We start from the raw sequence: 26,575 nt of genomic DNA, 5'->3' as shown, positions 1-26,575 counted from the left end.
ACGCCCCTCCTGGGTGCCCTTGACAGCTTCACAAGACAGAGTGAGAGGCAGATGTAGGGGCACTTGCTGCCTGGCACTTTTGTTCCTCCTTCCTGGCCTCCTACCCGACCCTTGGTATTGTGCCCTTTTCACGATCAGGACCAGTCCCCACACACCTCGGGATCCCCAGCACCCAAGAGCTTCTCCAGCGCGCGTGTGATCATTGTTTGGCTCAGGAAAGTGGTGAATTAATAAAGGCACAAGGTGCCCGGCAGTGACCCGGCAGGGACTCGGCCCTTCCCGAGCCCAGCCTCCTGCCCGGCTCTGGCCGCGGGATTTTGAACGCGGGTGACCGCGAAGGGGTCGTACTGGGAGCGCGCGCCGCCGCAGCTGTCTCGAGGGCGGGGGCCGCAGCCTTTGTGCGGAGGCTGCTCCCGGCTCCCGCCGCTGGGGGGCGGCCTCCGCCCCGCCGACCCCCGACAATAGCGCGAGGGGTGGGGAGCAGCGCGGTCCCGGAAACTTTTCCCTGGTATCCTCGCCGCCGCCGCCGCCCGCGCCCAGGAGCGCGGAGCTGGTCGCGCCCATCCCTGCCCGCGGGCGGTACACCCGGCTGGGGCCGACGCGGCGGAACCGAACCCAGAGAAGGGGGCGCGGGGCGGCAGCGGTCGGGGCTGCCGGCGGCGGGGGAGGCTGCGCCCGGCCGGGCCATGGGGGAGGCGCCCAGCCCCGCGCCCGCGCTCTGGGACTGGGACTACCTGGACCGCTGCTTCGCCCGCCACCGCGTCTGCATCTCGTTCGGCCTGTGGATCTGCGCCGCCTCCTGCTGGATCGCCGCCCACGCGCTGTAATGGGGCCCGGGACCCGGCGGGGCCAGGCGGGAGGCGGGTCTGTAGTGGGGGGAGAAGGGGGCAGGGGTGCTACCCCCCGGCTACTCCCTCTTGGAAGTCCAAAGGCAGGGGCGGAAAGGGGGCATGGAGGAGGCAGCACGATTCCGGGATCAGATCAAACGTTCCTCTGTACACTGAAGTCGGATACTTCTTTCCGGATTCCGCACACAGGGAGGCTGGGCTGTGAGCCGGCGGGAGAAGGCCGGGTGGTGCACCTGGGTCCTGCTGTCAGCCCTTCCCACTGACTCGCGGTGTGACATGGGCAAGTTATAGAACCTCTGGGCCTCGTGTGAATAGGAATGAAAAGACGCCTAGAACCTTTACTGTGGGCCTAGTGTTGCATTCATTAACTCACTCCACCCCTGCCACAAGCCCACTTACAGGTGAGGATCCCCGAGGTTCTGAGAGGTTAAATAACTTGCCCGAGTGAATGGGAAGAACTGAAACCCCAGATCCTGCCAAAACGGGGTAGATTTGCAAAGATTAAATCATCCAGATCACAGATGGACATTGAGGAGGCACTGCAGGTGCATTACCTCATTTGTGCCTCAAAGCCACCCTCTGCAGGCAGCACTGTTAGGCATTTTACGGACCTGGAAACCAAGGCTTCGAGAGGCTAAGTAACTCCCCTGAGAATGCCTCGCTGGTCAGTCTGAGAGCAGGGCCGCTGCTTTTTCACCCTGCCTGGGGTCTAGACATATCCACTTGTTTTCAGGACCTCGCCATGCCTGAACCTCCATTTGTCTTTGGGGAATGTGTCTCTTCTCGTGGTGTGTGGGCTGGGTGGGGTAAGGTCAGCCTGGGATCCCTGGCTGCTGAGAGTGGGGCAGCTGGCTGAGAGCAACCAGGTGCAGAGCAAAGCGCCACTTGTGAAGCCAGAAGACCCGCCAACAGCTCACCTTATCACCATTTTCTCCTCTCACAAATGGGAGGGTTGAAATAAATGATTTGTGATTAGAATCTCCAGTTTGAAAGTTTTCACTCCTCAGCCTTAAATTGGTTTCAGGACCCCAGGGCCCACATGGAGGTTGACGTTCCCACTGTGAGCTTTGGGCTTGGGCGGGCAGGTGGAGAACTTTTAAGGAACCCCAGAGCCTCAGTCCTCCTCCATTATCCCCAAGGGCTGCCACTCAGAACCAGCCAAACATGCCTAAGGCTGTGGAGTGAAGACCACCTTCTGGTTAAAGGAAATGAAATCAGAGCTGCAATCAAGCCTGGGGTTTCTCTGTGGAAATGTAGCAGGGAAACATCACGAACAAAGTGTTTCTGAGATCTGATCAGTGATGCTGACAGAGACCTCTGGCCCCTTCCAGACTGTCTTGCCTTACTGCACGTGTTCCTGGGTGTTTGGGGTGGGGACAGTGCCATAAGGAGAGAAGCCGGCAGTGGGAACTGAGCGGGGAGGTCAGCCCCAAGTGCCATGGCATCTTCCAGGAGTTTTGCTCTCCCTGTGAGTAAAGAACATGCCCAACTTGGACACAGGCCAGCAGAAACCAGGCCACCCCACTGCATGGATGGATTAGAAGAATTTACTTTAATTTCAGGGAAACAAATTGCCTTTTTAACTTAGGCAATTAACTCTGCTCTGCAGTTAACTTTTATAACCCTCCTGTTTCCCTTTCAAAAAATAAAACCATCTAGTTTATCAGTGCTAAGTGGTGGGTTAGTAAATTGAATTGGCCTGATTTGAAGAAGAAAGTAATTTTTCTTCATTAGAAAAGTAGGTGTCTCCACATTTCATGAGGTGTGGCTCCTGCCGTGGGCTTGTTGACCAGGGGCCCTGTAGTCTTGATCTTTTCTTTTCCCATCTGTAAACTAAGTTTAAAAACACCTGGGGGAGAAAGTGCTTCGTAAGGATGCAAAGTCACAATTGCCCTTTTCAGATGCCTGCTCGGGCCTATCCCCAAACTCATGGCTCCTGTATTTGTCCACACCCCTGTACCCCAGGCTTCTCTATCTGAGATGTACAAAGAAATCCAGACAGGACCAGTCGGCATTGTGTGCTGCCTGCTGCCTCCTGACCAGTCTGTGTGACACCGTGGGGGCGATTCTGGCCAGACAACTCACAATCCAGGTATGTCGGATCCGTGGGTAGCAGTGGCTCAGTCTAGCACAGGCGTGTCTTCCCTTTCTCTCCTGCAGCCACAGTGGCTTCTTTCTTGTTCATTCTCAATAAGGGTCTCCTCTGTTTAAAATTGTGACCTACCTCTTCCACCAGCGCTCTAGATCCCTCATACTGATCTGTAGCTTACCCCCTAGTACACCATATACTTTAGTTACTTATGTGTATTGCTTATTGTGTGTTAACCCCACTAGACTGTCAGCTCCACAAGGGCCATATCCCCATTGCTTAAAACAGCACTTGGCATGCAGGAGATGCTCAATAAGTAGTTACTGTTCTTATGGTTTTTAGAGCCTTTAGCCTAGCCCCAGCTCATGCAGGAGCAGCTGAGTCCTTTCCCAGGTGGTGATGTGGGCTTTGGAGTCAGTGGGAAGCAGTTTCAAGTTCCCCAAAACCCATGTAGAAGAGTCCTGTCCCCAGACACATATCCTAAGGGAAACTTGGTGGGCCCTACCATGGGAATACCTCATGGAGCTGGCCCCGGCCTTGTGCCCACCCGGGTAGAAATGAAGGAGGGCGGCCTAGTGGTCAGGACACAGCTCTGGAGAGTTCTAATGACCCTGCTTTCAGAAGCATTATCTCAGAAGCAAATCACCTTTCATTCTGAGTGCCTGTTCCCATTATCTGATAGAATATAATGAGGCCCAGCTCAAGTCCAATGATAATGGCTAGTGTTTATTAAATACTTAACTATGTACTTGAGACTGAGGACCTTTCATGTGTTAACTTATTTAATCCTCAAACTATCCTGTGGCATGAATGCTCTCATCATCCCTGTTTTGCAGATGTAGAAACTGAAGTATAGAGAAGTTAAATGATTTCTTTAAGTTAAATGATTTCTTTAAGGTCACCCATCTAGTAAGTAGCAATGCTGGGATTCAAACTCCACAACACATGCTGTTAACCACTAACTATATTGTCATAGTAGCTGGTGCCTTTATTTCTTCCAGGCACTGGTTCTAGCACTTTCCACATATTGTCTCAAGCAATCTGCTTGACAGTCTTTGAGGGAGGCACTGTTACTATGCTTGATTTACAGATGGGGATACTGAGGATCAGAGAAGTTCAGTGGCTCGGCCAAAGTTACACAGCAAAGACTACCCCATGCAGTGGAAAGAGTGTGGAGTAGGAAGCAGAGGGCTGGGGTCTTGTCCCATCCCTACCCATGGGCATATGTGTAGCTTGGAATCAGTCATTTAAATACCCCGCCATCTCATCAGTCAAATAGAAATGATAATGGACCTTCTGGGGGCTGGTGGGAGGTGTCACTGGACTACTATGTGTGGAAGCACTGCATCAGTGTAACCCATGTGGGAGGGGATCCCAGGATGACAGGTGCTGTAGTTGCTGGAAAAAAAGATGCTTGGACACCAAGACTCTGTTTCCATTTGCTCCCAGGTTTTCACTGGTGCCTATCTAGCAGCTATTGATTTAGTGAACTTTATGTTCACTCTCTTCCCAGTCTGCGGATCCAAATTCAAGTCTACTTCAGGTGAGTGTGTGGCAGTCTGTCCTGCTTCCTTCATTCGTTCACTTTTCGGCACACTGAGTGCCTACTCCTTGTCACACCCCAAGCTGGACCCCTGCCAGGCACAAACAAACGAGGTCCTGACCTCACCTAGATGAAGGAGAGGGCCCTAAACAGTCATTAGAGATGCCACCTCAGAGGTGTGTATACACCTTAGGCAACTAGAGGGAGGGAAGGGCTTCAGGTGTCAGGAAAGCATGTGACATTGGAACTGGGACTGCAGGCAAGGGCATTCCAGGTGGACAGACAGCATGGGCAAAGGCCAGGAGGAGGGATGGTGCATGGCTTTGGGGGATGAGCAATGACACCTCAGCATGCGAGTAAGTCCAGGTGGCCAAGCAAAGCCCCACAACTTCCCACCCAGCCATCTGATAAGTTCTAGGTTCCAAGAACCATGTGAGATTTTGGTGTCTGTTGCAGGTTGGGGCACCCCAAAGAGGAAGAGGAGGCGACGGCTCAGGACCAGTGTATTTGCCCTGGCTCTGCCACTGAGCCTGGGCCCAGGCTTGGCTCTCTGGACTGCTGTCCCGAAAGCACCAGTCCGAGGGCCACAGCGGAGGCTGCTGGGAAGCCTGTTGCAGGTGAGAATATGGGGTAGTGCAGGTCCCGGTCCCTTCACTCCTTGTGGTCTTGTCAAATGCCCTGGTTGGGAGAGGGGTGGTGAAGATTAGCCCTTGCCGTTGTTGGGAGAAACCTTCTAACAACAGAAAAGGACTGTCAGGTTTTGCTGTTTGTGGGACACACGGATGGTCTCTGCAGAGTGCTGAGATCATATCACCTCTTCTTGCAGGAAAATACTGAAATCCTCGGCTACCTTCTGGGTGGCATCGCTGCCTTCGGCTCCTGGGCTTCCCGGATCCCCCCACTCTCCAGAATCGTGAGGCTGGGGGTGGGACTGGGACTGTGGGTCACGTGGCAAGTCTTAGGGCACCTGGGAGCCTCCTGGAAGCTCCAGGTCATTGGGGAGGAGTTGGGATGTCACTGTGTATGTATGTGCACATGTACTTAAATTTTTCTGAGGAGTGACAGTGTGTATGACAGTGACAGTGTGTATGACAGCAACAGTGTGAATGACAGGCTGAGTGTGGGCAGCCAGCGCAGGGGAAGTCCTGAGGATGCAAGAGCCTATCAAGGAAAGCCCACTGCATTCTTTCCCTTTTCTTGTAGCAAATGAAAAGCAGGCTCTCAGGAAAAAGCCACTGGGGTTGGATAAACAAGAATCTTATTGGAGAGTAACAGGGTTTTAGAGGCTAGACTCAGTCAGGTACCAGGGTTCTGTGCAGTTCCACAGCATTTTTTGGCAGGTATTTTCTAAGTACCTGGGGTGGGGAAGCCCCGTTTTGGCCCATCCTGTTTGGGATATAGATGTGAGTTGGGATGTGCTTGCCCTAGGGCAGCTCACAGTTCACGGAAGACACAGAAATAGGAAGCAGGATAATTTAATGCTCTTAGAAAGATAGACACAAATATTTGGGGTTTGGGAAGGGAAAGAGAGGCTCCTGCATTATTCAAATGAGCGGCTGTGAGGCTGTGAAAACTGTTTACGCTGCCAGGCCACTTGTGGTGGGAGGCATCAGGTGGGCAGAGGAAAGGTGGGATTTGAGGAGGCGAGTCTAGGCAAAGGTGGCCTGGGCAGAGAATGCGGGAAAAGCAACCATGTAGGACAGCACCTGAGAAACAGCAAGACACTGTGGACGTGTGAGAACTGTTCAGCCAGGCTTCCTCGTTAGACAGCTCTGAGACAGCTGTTCCTGTCCCGCTGGTAGGAACAGCGGCCAAACCTAACACCATGAAATGTAGCAGGCTCATCATTTAGTCCAAAAAGAATCCTTCATTGAAGAGTGGTTCCAGGGGAGCAGCATTCAGGGATGCGAGTGGTTAGTGATCATTTATGTGAAGCTTCAGCCTGTGCTGTGGCTGCCAGAAGCCTTGTGGGGCATGGCCCATCAGCAAGTGTCCTATCTCCAGATTAAAGGGGAAGGGGTGTTGCTGGGCTCCATTCAGCATCCACTGGGGTGGGGTTCCAGGGTGACGGGGGCGGGGAGGTTGAGGAGCCATGTTGCATGAAGGCCTCTGAAGGAGCTGGCATAGTGCCCTGACACGTCTATTGGTGGCCTAGGGCTGCATGACAAACTTTGAACCGAAATTTATTGTCTCACACTTCTGGAGGCCAGAAGTGGAGATCAAGGTGCCGGCAGGGCCATGCTCCCTCTGAAAGTGACAGGGAAGGACCTGTCCCAGGTTTCTCTTCTAGCTTTGGTAGTTCTTGGCCTGTAACAGCTCACTCCAGCCTTCACATGCTGTTCTCCCTGTAAGCATGTCCTTACTTGGCCTTCCCTCTGTACCTGCTGTGTCCAACTTTCCCCTTTTTATAAAGACATTGGATTAGGACCCATCCTAATGACCTCAGAATAAGAAGACCTTATTTCCAAGTAAGGCCACATTCACTGGCATTGGGGGTTAGGATGTTAACATCTTTTGGGGGAACACAATTCAACCCGTAATACTACTCCACCTAAAATAGCCCCCAGGCCAGCCCCACCCATGTGTTCCCTCACTCTTAGGAGGTAGTGGGCTTTATTTTCTTATAATAGCCTAAAATTAGCTCCTTTAGTTATTTACTAAGTTACTGCCTGGTCTCCCAGCAGAATGTCTGCACCATGAGGGCAGTGGCCTTGTCTGTTTTGTTCCCCACTGTAGTGCAGGTGCATGGGGCCTGCCCATGGCAGACGTCATCAAATTCTTAGTAATGACTGACTTAATCTGGCCTGGAAGAATGGAAGCTTATGGGTGCAGGAATCAGAAAGGCTGTTTGGGGGCAGAAAGAGCATCCTTGTTCTCAGGTTTCAGAGAACAGAACCAAGGCCAAGATCAAGAAGAGGTTGGGAGTGGGGGGCAGTTCTCATTGAGTGAAAGGAGGAACTTCATGGGTAAGACACTTTGCATGTGCCTGGCATATGGAGAGCAGTCAGTATTGTCCCTGCCTTAGAAGGTGGCGGGTTCCCCATCACTAAAGGCATCAAGCCTGATGGCCCCTGGGCAGGATGATAGAGTGAGATTGTAGTGGGGATTGGGCTGGGCACTGCCTGGGTTGCTGACAGAACTGAGTGTCTCTGTTCCCATGAAGAGTCCAGAGCTAGGGTTCCCTTGTTAGGGAGAAATCCAGCAGGGTTTGGGGTATTCTGGGAAGGCTGGCCAGCATGGCATTGGACCCTGGTTCTCCCACAAGTGGCTTCTGATTTAGCCATGAAGGGGCACTACAGAGAGGAATGGCTGGGTGGCTTTGCTAGGAGAGTTTCTATTGCCCCAGGAACAAGTCCTTGAACAGGACGTGGCATCAGTAAAGCACTGTGCTGACACCAGGAGTCGTGGCTGCTGCAGTGGCTGTCTGAGGCATGTCCTGCCTCCAGCCCCTAGCATGGGTGTGCCAGGTGGCCAGCAGTGGGGGGTGCTCCCAGCGTCTGTCGTGTCCTGTAGACGAGACCTGCTGTACTGGAGAAGGACCTGCCATGTCTCACTGAGCCATGATCCAGTTCCATTCTTCAAACAGTTATGAAGCACCTGCTGTGTGTCTGGCACTGCAGATATATAGAGCCCTTTAGGCCCCAGTACTGACCTGAAAAGCTATTGAGTTTGGAAGACGGTGGGCGCCGTAAATGAGTTAACATGTGGGCAAAAGCAGAGGCCTCCCCAGCATGGGCACGTTGAGCAGCAGCAAGAGCCAGGCCAAGAGTCAGGAAGGCCAGGCCTGGGCCTGGCTCTGCGGTGGCACTAGCTGTAGCAGTGCTGCTTCCTGTGTGCGGCGCATCATCCCATCCTCAGCCTCCGGCCCCTCCCGGGCCAGGTGCTCCACAGAGGAGCGTCTGATGGTGCTGTCTCTATTAACCACTCTTCAGCGGAGGGCAGGCCGGAAACAGGGAGGCCTGGGAACAAAATCAGACAGAATGCCAAGGGAAATGTAATATTCCTGAGGATTCTTGCTGAGAGTTAAAATAAAAATGGGGGGAAATCAGCCAGAATATGCTTTTTCCCCTTAATTTTTTCCATTCCCTAGCCAGGGCCTGTGTATCTCTAAATATGGTCATTTAATGAGCAAACTAAATTGTATGTAATGTAACTTATATATATTATACATTAATTTAAATATATATAATTATATATAATTGGAAATATGTAGTATTTGTGTATATAGATGTAAATGTATATGTAAAGTGACTTTATACCTGTAAAGTCTACTTACGTGTAAATATCACATACATTTCCTTTTTTTGAATCAATATTTCCATTACTTGTTCTCCAAAAGTGTCCTTTAGCTTTAAAATTTCCACAATATCAGCTCTCATTTTTCTGACCTTTCCCATCTGACCTGGTCCAGAATTCTTCCTGGGATGAGAGGGAAGGGGCAGGCCTTGGCTGTTCAAAATTCAGTCTTCCTCGTGTCCTTCCAGCTGACATTCATGAGCCCCTGCCCAGCGTCAGGTGCTGGGCACTGAGGTGGTGGGGACCCCGGTGCTGCTCTCAGGAGCCTTCTGAATGTGTGAAGGGCTAAGTCATGATCAGTAAAAGGCACTCTGCTAGAGGGATGTGTCACGTATGATGGGCCCAGAAGAGGGAGCTACTCGCTTTAGGGTGGGGGTGGTAAGGGGAGGTTTGCCAGAGTTAAGTGTAGGCCAGGTTCTGAGGGATGAGTAGGAGTTTGTCAGGCCAAGGAAGCACCTTGAGCAAAAGCTGGGAGTCTAACAAAAGCAGTGTCCTTGGAGACTGGTGTGGGCAGAGGGCTTACTCTCCAACCTGCTATGCCTCTGAGGGGCCTGGGTCTCATGCGGTTCCTCCCTGCCCAACCCCTTCCTCTCTCTGCCCAGTGCCAGGGGAAGACTTTTCCCTTCATCCACCTGTGGGCCCGGCTCCTGTTGGCCCTGGCTGGCCTTCTCTATGCCTCGGCCATCGTGGCCCATGACCGGCAGCCTGAGTACCTGCTGCGGGCCACACCCTGGTTCCTGACCTCCCTCGGCCGTGCTGCGCTGGACCTCGCTGTATCCACCCCAGGCCCAGGAGCATGACTGCCTAACAGCCAGACGAGGCCTGAGTCTCATCTCCTCCCTGCCCCGTCACGCCCTCCTCCCCTCTTGCTAGGTGGAACTCTCCCAGCAGTCATGGAGGTGGTTTGAAGCCTGGGGTAGGCAGACACAAATGCAATTATTTCCAGTTTTATGTCTTCCCTTTTTTTATAAGAAGAAATCAGCTCTTGGCTGGAGCTCTCTGAAACAGCAAAGGGTGTCAAGTTTCCTGGCCCTGGGGTCAGAAGACCCAGGTTTCGAAAGTCTCCGTTCTGCTCTCTGCCTGGGCATCTCATCCCAGGTAGCTCCCTGCCTTCCTGTGAGCTTATTTTCCTCACTTTTGCCTTGCCTTCCCACAAGGCTGTAGAGGCTTTGCAAGCTGACCCACAATGCAGGGGTGATTACTCACTCTCTGCTTTCTGTTATCTTTGTACCATAGCCTTTGTCAGAGAAGCAGAGATAAAAGTCGGCAAGTGCTGCCATTTGCCAGTGGCTGCTGAGCACCTTCCTAGGTCCCAGGGTGTGTTGCCTGATGGGCTGACACCCAAGTGACCTTGGCATTAGAGCTTCAAGGGCAAGCTAAGCTCAGACAGATGGTTGGAGGTGCTGACAGTGGATGTTGTAGGTGGTGGTATGTGTGTGTAAATAAACCAGACGTCTGGAGTCAAGGCAGGGCCACACTCTCTGAAGGCTCTAGGGGATAATCTTTTCTGGCTTCTTCCAGCTTCTGGTGGCTCCTTGGCTCATGGCATAATTTTAGTTTCTGCCTCTGTCTTCACATGGCCTTCTTCCTTTTGTATATCTGAGTGTCTTCTACCCTTTTTTTTTTTTTTTTTTGTGGCTAGCCACAGGGTGTCTTCTCTTCTTGTAAGGGCTCACCTTGGATTTAGGGCCCACCCTAATCTACTTTGATTTCATCTTAACTAATTACATCAACAAAAACCCTACTTCCAAATAAGGTCACATTCTGAGGTCGTTGGTGGATATGCATTTTCAGGGGACACTATCCAACCCACTGCATTTCCTGTCACTGTAAACCACGCCCTTCAAGAAAGATGTTTTTCAAAGTGCTTTTGTTTAACAAATATTTACCAAGTGCTTGTTAGGAACAGGGTCTTGCTGGTTGCTGGGCCCTCGTGGGGACAGGAATGTAGAGTCAGATCTGGCCCTGTCCTCAGATGAACTCATGTATGTCTGGGGCACACCCAGGCAGGGTAATACCAGGCAGGGATGAGAGTCCAGAGCGGCAGGAAGGGCCCGTCCCAGGGGTGGAGGGACACAGGGCAGCACTAGGCAGCAAAAGTGCTCTGCTTCCTTCTACCTTAACTTCCACTACCTCAGATCATTTTCCTTTCGTGTGTGATGAAGAGCAAGATGAGACGGGCCTTCAGGTTTGCCACTGAAGCCAGAGAGAGCCCCGACACCCAAGCCCTTTTGACCTGTGCAGAGAAAGAGGAAGAAAATCAGGAGGCAAGAACCGAGCACCAGGTCTCTCCGGCTAGAAAATGTCTGTCCCACCAAAGTGTTTATTGGCATGGAGTGGACGAAGTCCTTTCTCACTTGGTCACTGAAAAAAGCTGCTATTTATGTCCAAAGCTAAGGTGACCTTGAATGCAATGAGATCCTTCCTTTTCCCAGTTATAAGAATTTTTTAAAAGTTTTTTTGATCACTCACTTAATCAACTGAATATACTTGTAGCAACATAGATGAAATAATCAAATGTCCACTTATGCTATTTAGTGATTTACCTACTGATACATCAATTTACATACTACATAAATTAATATATTAATTTTAAAATAATGTGATTTTTCCTCTCATTTTATAAAAAAAAGTGTTCCCACTTTCACATGCGCCTTTAACATTCACATTGTCACCTAACACAGTGTTCCAGAGCCTATTACTGTGCTAAGCTGTGCGGTACAGCCTTTGTGAATCTGTGTGTGACACTGTCTAGAAATGCATCTCAGGCCATAGGACCCATTTGCTATTTGTGGTCACTAAAATCACATTGACCACAAATAGCACTTGCATTGCTTTTTTTTTAGTCAATATTACTAAAAAGCTGTCCTTTATACATGTTATTTACAATAACATTCAACATGTACAGTTACGTCCTACCACCAATAAGAGTTAACGTGCCCAGGGTGAACGCGTTTGTTTCTTTTACTGATTCAATCAGGTGACCTCTACAAGTAGCCAGAACTTATTCTAATCAAGGCAATTTGTTTTCATCAAAGGTTCTTGGTTCCAAACAATTGAGAAAGCACCTGATAATATGAGAAAGCCTGTAAGGACTTAAATATAGGGTGGCTTCTTCTTTCTAAGATAATTTTTTTGGGGAAAAAAAATCTCACCTATTGCCTGGTTCTTCACCACTTAGGTTCCTCTTACAGAGACTGGAAATGAGGCTGTGAGTGAACGTCCTCCATGGCCGGGATGGAGGAAAGGGATGTACTTAGGCAGATAACAAGAAAAACTCCTCCAAATGTTCTAGGCTTCACAGTGTGATCAGACTGAGTTAATAAAATCGAAGACAGTGGTGTATATGACGAAAGTAAAAGTGATTTGTATAGGTGCTTGGAACAAAGAGCCAAGTTCCCCTAAAGGCCCCAGTGGGAAGTTATTCTCACTCCATCCTAGCTACTGTTATGAAATTATATCTCAAAAGGGAGCTAAAATATTTAGAGAGAGCTCTGTGTCTTAGTATTCTGAAGAGAGAAGTGGAAGCTTTTGGAATCTCTTCAGCAATCCTTTACAGCACCGGCTCTCAAAGTGTGGTCCTTGGACCAGCATCACCAGGAACTTGTTAGAAATGCAAATTCTAGGGCTCTACCCAGATCTCCTGAACCTGAAACTGAGTATGGGGTCCAGAAATCTGTGTTTTAACAAGCCTACGGGGTGCTTCTCAAGCACCCTAAAGTCTGAGAATCACTGCTTTACCAAAGCATTTATTTAGCACCTACTGCAGTGGTTCCCAGACTTTGCCACACTTTAGAATCAGCGGGGGGTTTTAAACTATCCAATGCCCACGTCACATCCCATACGTATTATATCAGGATGTCTGGGGGTGAGAAACAGCAGTTATTTTGCTCTTTAAGATCCCCAGCTGATTCCACTGTGCTGCAAAGTTTGGGAACCACCAACGTACTGTGACTGCAAAGAGAGAGATAAAGACACATCTTACAGGAAGCAGAAAGTGAGATGTGCTGTAAAAAAAAAAACAGACAAAATAACTTGGGGGTTCTTTTGAGTAAAATGAGACCTTGTTTTTAGAAAATCCCTCTTGATTTTAATAATTCCCTTTTCTGTTTCCCTATCTCCACTTGAAAGAATTCAGATTGGGTGCCTCTTACCATGCTGTCACACTGCAAGTCACTGAGGACGATGGCAGCAATCAGTCACTACATGGAGCTGACCATTGAGCCCGTGCAGCAGGTGAGTGGCTGTGGGCAACAACCGGGTGTCCAGAAGGGTGGGAATCAGTCACGGTGATGCTTTAGCTGAAGGATGGGCAGGACAAGGCAGGGAGGCATGTAAAAATGGAGCTCTCCAAGGCTACCATGGAGGAGCAGGTGAAGAGGAGTGTAGGGGAGGAAAAATCTTCTCCCTCTACCCGCCTAAGTTCAATGTCTAGGTTCTGTGAGTCAAACTGATAAAAGACAGAATAACAAGAGGAAAAAAAAAAAAAAAAACAGGTTTAATTACTTGTACAGGAAAGTTCACAAAGAAAAATGTGGTTCAGGGAGGTGGCCTGGTGATTGAGGCTTATATACCATCTTAGGCTAGACAAAGGAAAAGGGGTTGGGGCTTTGGGGGTGGGAAGGCAAGTTATGGGAAGGTGAGGGAGGAAAAGTATGTTAAATAAGGGTTATCTTGTTATGCAGATAAGAGTCTCAGGGGTAAGCCCTGTCTCTGGAAGTAGCTCTCTTCCTGGTTCAAGAAACATCTTTAGAAATGTAAATTTCATTTATAAAGAGAAAAATTATGCTCTATATATAGGCAGTTGGGGGAAGGTAAATACTGTAGCTTCTCCTGCTTCTGCTGGTTTTCAATTGTCTTTAGCTCAAAATAACCCAGAGGCTTATTTGTGGGTGGCATATTCTGGTACAGTAGTTCCCCTTTATCTGTGGGGGATACATTGTAAGACCCCCAGAGGATGTCTGAAACCATGGATAGTACCAAACCATACGTGGAAGTTAATGAAATCACTTTGTGTCATACTCAGACGAATTAGGGCCTTGTGCAAAGGCACAAAGGAGCAAAGCTCATGCTTGCTTGTCTGAGATAAGAACTGTTTCCAAAGACCTTCTAAAAACCCATCAGAAATCCCTTCATGTCTTTCATGTCCTTTACACATCTCCTGCTTTGCACATATGCACGTGTTTCTGTGACAAAGTTCATCATTAGGCATTCTATATAATTGCAGTTATTCAGAGAAGGTGCTCTGAGAAGAATCTTGCCCAGTAACGCCTCTCATCTGATGAACTGATGACAAATCTGACTTTGAGCATTCTAAACCAACGAACTCAGTTTCCAAACAGCTTATGTGAACCTCTCTCTTTTTGCCAATAAAAGCTTTCTCTTACCTTTCCTTTACTGAATGCATTCATGGCTTACCATGTTATGCGTTCCGGATTATAATCCTATTTTCTATTCCCGAGTGAACACAACGTATTTGGAGATATTTTTCTCTAGTATATTTCTTCTAGGTTAATACTTATATATCCTATGTTTTTTCCTATACATGCACTGTGGCTGTAACTTTTGCAGTTTGAAGTGCAACAGTAAAACTAGCATGAATTTCTTTTTCCTTCTTCACAAATTCACAGGTAGAAGATTAATTCTTACCTTAGACCCTAGCCACCTAAGCATACAAATTTTTTTCTTTCCTTAAGTCGAGAACTTTCACATTTTCACTGAAAGGAAACACTTTTCGGCTTCTCTTTGGCATATCTGAATTGCCAGCATCACTGCTCCTGTGATTTGGGGCCATTATTAAGTAAAATAAGGGTGACTTGAACACAAGGACTGTGATACTGATACAGTAACAATTGATCTGATGACCGGTGGCTACTAAGTGACTAACGGCAGTAGCGAATACAGCATGGACACTCTGCACAAAGGGACAATTCATAAAGTGGGACAGTGCGAGATTTTATCCCGCTACTCTGAATGGCACGCAATTTAAAACTTAAGAATTTTATTTCTGAAACTTTCCTTTTAACATTTTCAGATCGACTGTGGGTCACAAAGTGCGGGAAGCAAAACTGCAGATAAGGGGGGACTTCTGTACCCTGCAGGAGTGGGGTGGATGAAAAGGTAGAGAGGAGGCACATCAGATCACATGATGGAGTCTGGCTATCATCCTGAGGTGATGGGAGTTGGGGAGGCTTCAGGACTGGAGACTCGAGGTCAGATGTGCATTTTAGAGCCTCGCTGGGGCATTGTTGGGGGTGGACTAGGGGAGATGAGACCAGAGGCAGAGCAGTCAGTAAGGGCCACGGCCAGTCTAGGAAGAGCTGGTGTGACCCCAAGGCTGGAGCAGATGGAGCAGCAGAGAGGTGGGCAGTAGAGCACTGGAGGGGGTGAGGATGTGGGGTGAGGGCTCCAGATGACCCCCAGGCTTCTGGCCTACATGCAGGGGTCCTCAAGAGGAAGAAGACCTGGGAAAGAGGTGATAAGAAGTTGTATCAGTCTGTTTTTGTGTTGCTATAACAGAAATACCTGAGACTGGGTAATTTATAAAGAACAAAGGTTTATTTGGCTTATGATTCTGGGACAGCTGCATCTGGTGTGGGCCTCAGGCTGCTTCTACTCATGGTGGAAAATGGCAGGCTGATCTGTGGGTACAAGCAGATCAAATAGTGAGAGGAAGCAAGAGAGAGAGGGGGGAGGTGCCAGGGTCCTTTAAACAACCAGCTTTCTTGGGAACTAATAGAGCAAGATCTCCCTCACTACCCCCCACAAGGCACTTAATCTATTCCTGAGAGATCTGCCCCCATAACCCAACCCATTCCCGACATTGCCTAGTTGGGGATCAGATTTTGACATGAGCTTTGGGGGGACAACACATCCAAGCTCTATCAGAAGTTCACCCCATCGTCCCACTGTCACACAAAGACTGTTGTCAAGAATCAGTGAGCTCCAAGTTGCTAAATCAATGGTCATTTCTGTTCTAATTGAGGTTTGACTCATTTGGTCACTAGCTTTGCCTCCTTTCTGTGGCCCCCACTCTCCTAGTTTTTCTGCCACCATCACAGCCTCTGCTGGTTCCTCCTGGTAATTCCTGTCCTGGGGGCTTCCTCCTTGTGTGCTCATGTGGTCCCACAGCCCCATAGCTCTAAATCCCAGCTCTCACTGGCGTCCCTGGATTGCATCTCCATCCTTCTCCTCTGCCCTCAGGTCCAGTCTTGGCTGCCCAGCTGCCTGCTCAACGTCACCATGTGGCGACTCACGCTTACCGTGTGCAGCACAGAATTCTACATTCCTATGCCTAGACCCGTTCCTCTCATCTGCCTCATCTCTGTAAATGACACCCCTATCCATGCAGTGGTTCAAGTCAAAAATTCCTGTCTTCCCCCTCTCTCCAGCCCCATGCCCATCTCATCCATTTGTGAGATTTGTAAATGCTTCCTTTAAAACAGGTCTTGAGTTCAGCAGCCTCTAAATGGTCTTCCTCTACACTTCTCCTCTTGTCCTGCCCCCTCCATCTGTAGCAGCAGCCAGAAGGGTCTTTTACAAATGTAAATTACATCTTGTCTCTCCTATGTTTAAAACACACTTCTGACTTCCCTAAAATCTAAACTCCTTACAAAGACTTCCAAGACTCTCCAGACCCAGGCCTTGCTCCCTCCCGGTGTCCCCCTCTCTTTCCCTGTTTACTCCCTTCTCGCCTGTTCTCTTGACCTGGTTCACTCCTCTCTGGCTGCTCAGGGTTTCTCTCCATTCCTTGGCCCAGAATGCTCTTCCTCCCTCCCGAGTTTTTTCCTTTTAACATGTCTGCCCCTTTCTTATCTTTTAGACTTTAACTTAAATGTCACCTTCTCCAAAGGCTTTCCCTAACCACCCAGTCAGAAGTAGTCTCCACCCGTCTGTCCTATCACAGATGCTCCTTGGCTCACAATGGGGTTACATCCCGATAAACCCAACATAAGTCAAAACTATTGTAAGTCAAAGTGTGTTTAATACCCTGATAAACCCGTCATAAGGTCAAAAACTTGTAAGTCAAACCATTGCATGTCAGGGAGGGACGTCTGGACTTTATTCCCTTTTACTACCTTTTGCTTTTGTTTGCTGCCCGTCTCCTGCTGGGATGTCAGCTTTGTCTCCTGTCTTGTTGCTCCTCATGCCTATCACATGGGAGTCAGGGGCTCAGCAGCCCAGAGGACACACTGGTGCTCCTCAGAGAGAGTTTGGGCCTACAAGAGAGGTCTTTCTCTGTGCTGCTGTTGTTCCTTGGATATCGGGTGTAAATAACTGTGTATGTGATGGACGTGAAGTTCAGGGAGATTCAGAGCATGCCAAACCGTTCTTCTGATGGAGGGAGGGAGGGTGGAAGGAGAGGTGGGAAGGAAGCCCTCGGGAAAGCACAGGGAACTCCAGCAGCATCTAGCCAAAGGTTTGTGAAAGGACGAGTCGACACCAGTTGAGGATCCAGAGAGAGCTCGTTTATTAGGCGGCACACACACATATATATAGGGCTTTTAGGGAAGGCTGATTGGCTTAAAATGCAATCCCTACTTAGCATACCGCATGGGGCTTGGGGTGAGCTGATTGGTGTGCGATTCGTGCCGGCGGGAAGGAGAGTACGGAAGAGAAGGGCAACCAGCGCCATGATGGGGTGTGGCCGAGAAGGACTTATGTGATCAGGGTGTGATCCCTTGGGGCATTTGGGTTCTTACATTCCTCGGTGTGATCCCTTGGGGCATTTGGGTTCTTACAGTTTGCACTAGAACATTTTAAATTGTGAACTTCTGAAAAAGAATAGTGTGGAAGTTGTATTCACTTTAACCATTCTGGTACCTCAGTCCTGAGTGGATGCCTGCTGGGGAGCAGATTCCTCCTTCACTCTACCGGGGAAGCTTCCACCCAGCCGCTTCCTTCTGTGTCCACCAGAGGGCGACAGGTGGCTCCCAGGCAGCTCCCAGCAGGAGCCTGAGCCCAACTGTCCAGCCTGGGCAGGAAGCCGCCTCCCTCAGCTCTAGGGGCACCGTTTCCATTGTTGCCTATTCACTGAGGGCTGACTGCTTGCCAGGCTCTGAATAAATAATAACAGCCAACGTTTACGTGTGGTTTATTATGGGCTAGCCTATTGGTCTAAGTGCTTTACATACTTCAAGTCTATTATCCTCACATCTGAGGCATTATTCTAATTTTTACAGATAAGGAAACAGGGGCACAGAGGGTTAAGCTGCTTGCTTAAGGTCACAGTCTGTCAGTTGTAGAGCCAGGATTCAGACCTGTCTCTACCCGAGTTTGAACCCTTGATTGCTATGCAATGCAGCCTCTTCCTTGACATATGGCTGATACCAAGTAAGTGCTTGGTAAATGGTTGATTGTTACTATTATTAATACAAATTCTTATAACAATCCTATGGGGTAGATACTATTATTAGTTCTAGAATTATTATTTTCCTAGCAATTAATAATTTTATTATTTTATTTTATTTTAAAAATTTTAACATTTATTTATACATATTTGTGGGGTACAGTCTGTTGTTTCAACACATGCATATCTTGCAAAATGATTCACTTAGGATAGATAGCATGATTTTGTACCCATTAGTCCACCACTTAATAATTTTATTATTTTAAATTGAAGAACAGAGAAGTTAAGTAACTTACTCAAAATCTCATAGATAGAAAATCACAGAAATAGGTTTCAAACTAAGTCTTTCTGATTCTGGGCCCTGAGCTTTTGTAAAGACAACATGAGACTGGCCAGTTAGCTCAGTTGTTTAGAACACAGCCTTGTAACACCAAGGTCAGGGGTTTGGATCCCTGTACTAGCCAGCCACAAAACAACAACAATAAAACAAAAGAAAGAGAATATGCTCTCTATGCTGCCATTTTGTAGAAGCTCAGTTAGCAATTTTTTTTATTTAAATAAGAATTTCCCAGCAGGCAAGGTTGCGGTGAGGCAGGTACCCTGCTGGCCATGTGCATCAACAAACTCCTGTTTGGACAGCCACCTGGAAATGGGTAACGAGAGCTCCAGAGGTGTCCCCTCATGTTCCCATCAACCTGCCTCCTGAGCACTGATCCTAAGGAGAGATTTTCCAGGAGATGTTTCTTTTGTGGGATTTCTCTGCCTTTCCTGCTGACTCTCACATGAAACTGCACACTTAAGCCTTCTGGGCTGGAGCCCACTTGATTTGGGGTCCAGTACTCATAACCATTCTTCTCATGTGCCAGGGCATTTATATCTGAGCCCCGTGACACCCCTTCAAAGGAAGCAAGGCACGGATTACCACTCCATTTTACAGACTGGAAACTGAGACTCAGGCAAAAGTTTTTTTGAGGTCACATGTTAGTTAGCAAAAGACACCAGTCCAGAAAACAGGTTGTTTGCCCTGTCCTGTGTATGTGGAAAGCCTGAATCCTGTGTGACTCAGTGAATCCAGCTGATGGAGTTTCGTAGATCTATATTGAAACGCCCTGTGAGCACTGTGGGAGAAAGCTCTCGGCTTAGATAGATAGATAGAGAGAGAGAGAGAGAGAGAGAGAGAGAGAGAGATGATAGAAAATCTCACAAGTTTCTCCTTTAAACCTTCCCAACCCACTTTCATACACTGTTGATGGGCGTGAGTTGGTGAAGCCTCCATGGAGTACATTTTTGGCAACAGTGATCCAAATTACAAATGCACATACCTGGGCTGGCCGGTTAGCTCACTTGGGAGAGCATGGTGCTGGTAACACTAAAGTCACAGGTTTGGATCCCCATACTGGCCAGCTGCCAAAAAAACAAAAACAAAAAAAACCCCAACAAAACAAATGCACATACCCTTTGATCTAGCAATTGCACCTCTAGGAATTTATCCTTTAAATATCCTGAAATCTTGGATGTATAAGATGTAATTTACTGCAGTCAGTGTTAACTATGAAAGCAAGAGATTGAAAACATCCTATATGTCCATCAGTAGGGGACTGGTTAAATAGATTGTGAACACCTACAATGCTACCCAAAAAAGCCCCAAGACTTCTGATGTAGAACTCTCTCTAAGGCGTATTGTTAAGTGAAAAAAACAAAGTGCATAGGAGGGTTTAGAGGGTGCTGTCATTTGTGGAAATAGGGGGAAATACACATATGCATTTGACTGTATATGTATAGAACATCTGGAGGGATACACAACAAAGTGGGCACTGCTGCCTCTGGGAGGATTGGAAGGCTGGGGGTGAGAGTGCAGGCAGAGGGTGCGCTGCACACACTTGTGGCCTCTGGGATACTTAAGTGTGGGATGCTTTGACAATTCCAAAATAAAGAAGCAAACTAAGTGTCCCTGCCTCCCCTTTCCCACACACCTTGCAGGCAGGCTGCAGTGCCACAAGGCTGCCTGGCGATGGACAGATGAGTGCTGGCGACCCAGCCCCGCAGGAGCCCCCCTCATACCCTCCCGTTCAGGTCATCCGGGCCCGAGTATCATCCAGCAGCTCCTCTGAGGTCTCCATCAACTCTGACCTGGAGGTACATGGCTGTTGCCTGCCGCATGGGTACATGGGTGTCGTCATTCACCAGCACTTGCCAGGTGCTCCGTGGGGCTTGCTCTGCTGTTCTCTACTCTTGCCCACATTAACCGCATGCCTGCTAAATAATGATTAAACCCCTGCGGAGCGCCCACCATCTGCACGAGGAGTTTCCCAAACTGTGTCTGTACTGAGAACAGGTTTCCATGGTCCAATTAGTCAGAGAACACTGCATGTTGGAGTCCAATCTTCAAGGATCACGTACACATTCAAGTCCTACAGTAATAAATGCATGGATAATAAACTTTTTAAAAGTCTCAGTGTTTCCCAGCCTCATTTGACCATGGAAGCTTTTCTTCCCCCTGAGGACCAGCTACATCCTCTTGTGTTAGTAGTGGCATTCATGGGGGGACCTGTGGTGGGTCCTATGCCTGGCACTTTTATAAACTACCTCATTTTGAGTTTTTATATCTGTGCACAAAACGTGTCACTTCTTGGATACACAAACAGGTGTAACTCTGAGGTCGGAGCTGTCCTGTCCCTCTTGGTCCCACAGCTGTGGTTCCTAGCCCTATTCGATGAGGAGGTTTCTTTTTGTCTGTGGAAAAACGAGAACCATGAGGACAATGTAGTGGCCACATGTATGTCAACAAAAGGTCGCCAACTGTTTCGGTGGGTGGAAGAACAGTCTTTTGTTCAGAGTTGTGTCCTTCAACTTTTTTGGTGTTAAATGCCCTTTTATGAAATGATGGCAAGAGTCAGTGGTAGTTGGTGTTGAGTGTTTGCTTTGGATTCTAATGCCCTTATTTGACAAAGTAATCAATTAGCCATCCTAAGTCCCCCAAATTTGTTGAACTTATACTGGACTTGGAAATCTGAAACTCAGAGCCACTGACTGTGTGATAAATCCAGAGTCTTCAGTGTGACGTTCCAGACCTTTCACAGCCTGCCTAGCCTCATGTGCCCCCCCTGCCTTCACCCCATGCCCTTCCCTGACCATGGTCTCTTCTCTGTCCCCAGGCCTTCTGGGCTTTTCCTCCTGGGGTTTCCTCTGGCCCCATTTCCTGTGTGAAATACCTCCCTCCCCCCAAGATTAATGGCTCCTTCCTCTGTGTGCCCGGAACACACACCTCCCTTACACAACTTCCACCATTGGCCTGTAGCCCAGGTTGCTGTGGGGTCCTGGGGCGCCTTTATCTTTCCCCTTCAATCCTGGGACACAGCTGGTCATTGAGAGCTGGGTTTGAGTTAGGAATTCTGCATCCTCGGGGTTGTATCGCTGTGTCATTCTGTGTTATGTATTTCTTGGATCCAGTCTCAGGATCTGTAGGACACCTAAGGCCCATGGCCTGGCAGCCTGGAGCCCACGGTCTTGGCAAAGATCTAAGGCTGAATGGGAGAGGAATGAGCTTGAGCAGTGTGTTCAGAGAGAAGGGACGTGAAGTCTGTGAGTCAGGGAGGGACTGGGGAGAGGGGAGGCAGCATTTGCTCTGTGGAAACAAGGGCGACTTCTGCCACCCACCCTCAGTTCAGGTAAGCATTGGACAGTGAACCTGAAAAATTCAGAAATTTGTCCTTGCTGATTTGGGCCATTTCTGTTTTGCAGTCCTTGTTTTTCCCCTGTTATCTCTCTTTTTAAAAAATCTATTCTTTGACATATGTAAATTCCAATGGGACAGGGTCACACTCTTAAAACAGGCAAATGAAAATGAATGCTTTTGACCTTGTTACAAGGAATCATTTGTAGAAGTTCAGCTGCCCCAGCCCGACCCTCCCCATCTTCCCGCACCTTCCCCCCGGCACAGCCTTTCTGTGTCACACCCTAAAACATACACTGCAAATGACAAAGTTACTGAAGTCCTGTAAAGAGATAGCTTAACATTTAACTAAACAGGATTGTAAAGCTCCCAATACAAATTGTTTAATATATGACCAGGAGATGGGATAGCTTTTTTCAGGTATGTGATGCAGCAGGGCTCCTGGTAATCTATATTTTCCTGTTCTTAAAAGTAATACGTGTTCGGATCCCCATATTGGCCAGCCACCAAAAAAAAAAAAAAAAGCGAAAAGTAAAAGTAGTACATGTTTTTGGTAGAAAATGTGGAAAATGAGAAAACTGTAAAGAAGAAAATTAAGATTAACCCCCAAGCTTACCCACCAGTGGCTGCCTGTGGGTGGAGGGACTGGGCATGCCTGACATGCTCCCTGTGTTGTTTGAAGCAATATTCCTTGAAGGTCCTGGTTCGTTTATGGTGAAGAAGGTGTGAGCAAGGTGTCTTTTAGCAGATGAGCGTCACCACACTTCACCTGGCCGTTTGGCCATTCACTCAGCACGCGTCTTCTGAGGGTAGGAATTTGAAAGAAAAATGCTCGAGGAATGACGGATCGGCTCGAACCCTCATCTCAGGGTGGGAGGTGAATCGACGCCGTGGCTTTCCCCCTGGTTCTTTGCACACTCCTGAGACAGGAGCAGCTGTTGACTGATGTAGGGCCTTGGGTCGTCACTTCCTCTGCCCTGTGACTTCTCTTGCTCCCAGCATTGCGTAATTCAAATATTTCGTGGCCTTGGGTTCAGACGACCCAGGGTACCTGTCCCCGCACTTGGGTGGCCCCTGTCCCTCTGCCCCGACTCTGCTGAGGTGGGCTTCCACTCCCTCACCCACCTCATCAGCTTCTGTTTGTCCCCCTGGGTTGATGAGTGGATGCGTTCTGACCCAACTGTCGAGGCCTGTGGGCCTGGGAGCCACGCTGTGTCTTTAAGGCAATGTGGTCTTTTATCATCTTATAACTGAACTCTGGGATGGTGGTTTTGTGTCCACGTTCTTGGGGCATGTACCAACTGTTTTGAACACCTACTTCTTGCAGAATGCTGGGAGAGATGGAGAAATGAGTGATGCCTCGCAAAAAACATTGTATCCACAGCACTCTAGTTCACGAAGTGTCTCTGAATGCATTAACAAGAATGACAATAGGCACTGCCAGCAGTGACTGTGCATGTCATGTGCTCAGCACGGTGTGGTCTATCCTTTACAAGTGCTGCTTCTTTTAATAGGCCTGACGCAGAGACTGGGCTAAATGAGATTAAGTAACTTGCCCAAGAAAAAAGAGTAAAAATAATAATAATGAAGGAGAAGAAGAGGCAGAACTGGGATTTGAACCCAGCTCTGCCTGCTGTGAAACCTCTCTTGTTTACCATTCTGCTCCACTGCCTTGGATTAGCTGGTACCCAGGGAGGTATGCAGGACCATGTTTGTTATCCATTATTCCCATTTTACAGATGGGAAAGCTGACTCTCTGCCAAGGATCTTTCCACTCACCTGTGCCGTATGCTCTGCCTCTGTTCTAATAGGATAAAACATTGGGATGTACAAATTATTCCATTGACGGCAGAACATGAGAAAGGGTGAGACAGGACTATGGGAGCTTGCAAAGAGGGACAACTTAGGATCTTTTCACCTTTCCTCAAGTGTCCCACTGGCTGGACTGGTCAGGGCACCAAATGAATGATGTGAGAGCCTCAGTATGACCAGTTTGTTGACCAAAGTAAATTAACCATCTGGTCGAGATATCAAACAAAGAGGATTTATTTGACAGCTCGCTAGAACTGCAGCCCAGCAGACACAGGTCCAAGAAGTCTGGGACGTGCTCTGAGGGACAGAAGAGGGTCAGAATATTGAAAGGAGGAACCCGCGGAGAGGAGGGGTGGTTACAGAAGTTGTGTCTGGTACCAGCACACATCAAACAGTCTTGTCCATATGAGATTAGTGATTAGTCCTAATGGTTCTTTGAGGCAGGCTTTAGTCAGGGACATTCTGATTTGGTAGGAAGTAGCAGAAAATAGAGATCAGCAGATTCATAGCAGTTCATCCAGGAAGTCATAACCTTCGTGATGCAGCTGAGTGCAAGGTTTCAGAGTGTTCTCAGGATGTGCCTGGAGCTCAAGCTGGGATGGCCTCCCAGCTCCATTTTAGGTGCTTTGACTAGACCAGTGTCACTTTCCCTTGTCACCAGTAACCATGTAGGGAGGCCATTGCTTGGGCTGTGCAGATTTCTGAACATCTCTATGGGAGATGGCACATGCCACAGAGATTGTGGATCCACTCATTCATTCACTCACCCACACATTCAACACAAGATCAGCCCTGTTCCTGGCAAAGCCATCTGAAGGGCAGACTGGATGGATGTTGAGTAGGGGTTACCAAGCTCACGAGTCCCGTACCCCTGGTCTGCAGGTGGGGAAAGAGGTCAAGAGGGAGCAGGGCTACAGGAGCGGCCTCTCACTTTCCAGGGCAGCAAGAACCTGTATTATGAGTGCAGGGTTGTCTTTCTCCGCTAAAAATACTGTGTTTCATCCCTGTTTTTGGCTAAAGGGGGGCAAGGGTACGAGTGCACGGGGAGACTTTGAAAACTGGCAAAGGACCAAACATCTGTGTTGTGACATGCCTGAAGACTGCTGCTCCTGCACCTTTTCAAGACCCACCCTCCCTCCCTCTTCCTACCTCTAACCCATCCTTTCCCTTCCCTTCCCTTTTGAGATTCAAGAAAATGTTGAGTCCAGCTTTGTGGCGAAAGTGTTTAATCATTTTTTTTCTTCTGTGCTGACGGCAATGCCATAGACCTGATATAAGCTTTATAGGAATTCTGCAAGGAGGCTGTTTCTGTCATTGGAACGAAGTCTGCATATTGGAGAATGACAGCAACAGGAGCTGGTGCTGTCATGTGTGTGTGTGTGTGTGCACGCGCGTGCACACAAGTGTATGTGTGTAGAGCATGAGAACAGAACCAAACACCAGATTGCTCTGTCCAAAGAGGGTCAAGTCCCAGGCCCATGTGTCCCTGCTAATTCTGTGCCTGAGGCTGTTGATAACATGACTGCTTGCTCCCTCTCCAAATGGTTTCCAGCACCAGTAGACCAGGGTGGATTCCCTTGGATGTTTGCCATTCTTAAAGCCAAATCATTCTTTTAGGGAAAAATGTGTGTGTGCATGTGCATGTATGTGTGTATATACTGACTAAAGAAGTGCTAATTTTAGAATTACATATAAGTATGAAGAAAGAGGCCCAGAACATTCCAACAGGCACCAAAAGGCCAGAAATCAAGTTCAGGTCAAGCCACAGATCTGTTTCCTCCCTGAGGAAGTGAAGCCACCTGCCATGAGACAGCAAGAACCAATAAACACAGTCCATCTCGAAACATGTGGGTCAGCCAGCTGGTTCCCTGGGGGATGAGGAAGAGACTTCATTGGTCCCCAAAGAAGGAAACATTACCACATGCAACATAGGGGAAAGAAACATTACCACATGCTGCATAGGGGAAAGAAACATTACCACATGCTGCATAGGGGCTGTGCAGGGGAAAGAATACTGACCCAGGAGCCAGCTGAACATGGGGCTTGCCTGGGCCTTCAGCCTGCCCTGGACTTCTCAGGTGTTAGCTTTTCCCTCTGTGAATGGGAATCATGAGGCCTGCCCTCCCTGTATTACAGAATGACTGGGAGGGTCAAACGCAGTGCTACTGACTCTTCGCAAGACTTCCAAAGGTGCTGCACATGGTGCAGTGGAAAACGGACTGCAGGTGGAGCTCGAATACCGGCTCTGGCCCTTACAGCCATCGAACTGGGCAACACATCCATTTCTCTAGACCTGCTCTGAAAGGAGATAATAACCCTGGGGAGGGTGGTGAGGCTCCAACAAGGTCAGACTGTGAAGGGGCTTTGATGCAGTATAGTACTGTTCACATAATGCCAATTGTGAAACTCCAGCTTTGGACTGGGCCATCCTTAAGGTCTAACTTAGCAATGGGACCCTAAGTGTATAAGTATACTGTTAGAAGAGGTAGGTGGAGGTTAATTACACTAGGTCAATTCTTAGTAATAGAAAGGCTTCCGTCAGGAAAACAAAAGGGTAAGCCACTGGCAAAATGCGTCATTGTACCTGATGGCCCAGCAGCAGAGGCTGCAGGGTCTGTCCGGATTCCACTCTCTGAAGCACCTCTTCTGTAGCCTCAGTCTCTAGGTTTCCAAACCCACTGTCTGAAATCCAGGTGAGAGCCTTATTACTTCCGCCTGGACCAGGCAGGTGCTCTTGATGGAGCTCCCCGCCTTCTTTCATTTCTGTCCCATGCAGAATATGGCATGGGATCTTACCAACACTCGACCCCACCCTGATAGCCTCCCTGCTCGAAAGCCTTCTCTGGCTCCTTACTGCTTGCAGTTTAGGTCCAGACTCCTTAGCCTGACCTCCAGGACACTTTCTCGTCTGTGTCAACTCTCCAGGTGCTTCTCAGTGCATCCAGCCAGCTTTCCCTTCTCTGGA

At 48.6% G+C, this 26,575-nt stretch overlaps 1 protein-coding gene across 1 annotated transcript in view; it reads left to right on the top strand.

Annotated features, from left to right (window-relative positions):
* The first annotated feature begins 594 nt into the window (after positions 1-594).
* The window catches only part of TMEM44 (transmembrane protein 44), a 37,728-nt gene continuing 11,747 nt past the window's right edge, over positions 595-26,575 (top strand). Inside the window, exons 1-9 of the mRNA XM_063101055.1 lie at positions 595-823; positions 2,814-2,940; positions 4,387-4,480; positions 4,937-5,097; positions 5,307-5,393; positions 9,379-9,549; positions 10,915-11,061; positions 12,908-13,012; positions 20,106-20,261. Coding sequence (XP_062957125.1) covers positions 687-823; positions 2,814-2,940; positions 4,387-4,480; positions 4,937-5,097; positions 5,307-5,393; positions 9,379-9,549; positions 10,915-11,061; positions 12,908-13,012; positions 20,106-20,261 — 1,185 coding nt within the window. The 5' untranslated portion in view covers positions 595-686. The remainder of the gene's footprint in view (positions 824-2,813; positions 2,941-4,386; positions 4,481-4,936; positions 5,098-5,306; positions 5,394-9,378; positions 9,550-10,914; positions 11,062-12,907; positions 13,013-20,105; positions 20,262-26,575) is intronic.

This window comes from Cynocephalus volans, chromosome 1 (genome assembly GCF_027409185.1).
Source record: "Cynocephalus volans isolate mCynVol1 chromosome 1, mCynVol1.pri, whole genome shotgun sequence".
NCBI classification, from domain to species: domain Eukaryota; kingdom Metazoa; phylum Chordata; class Mammalia; order Dermoptera; family Cynocephalidae; genus Cynocephalus; species Cynocephalus volans.
Note: the sequence above shows the minus strand (reverse complement) of the source record. Positions and strands in the feature narration are given on the sequence as shown.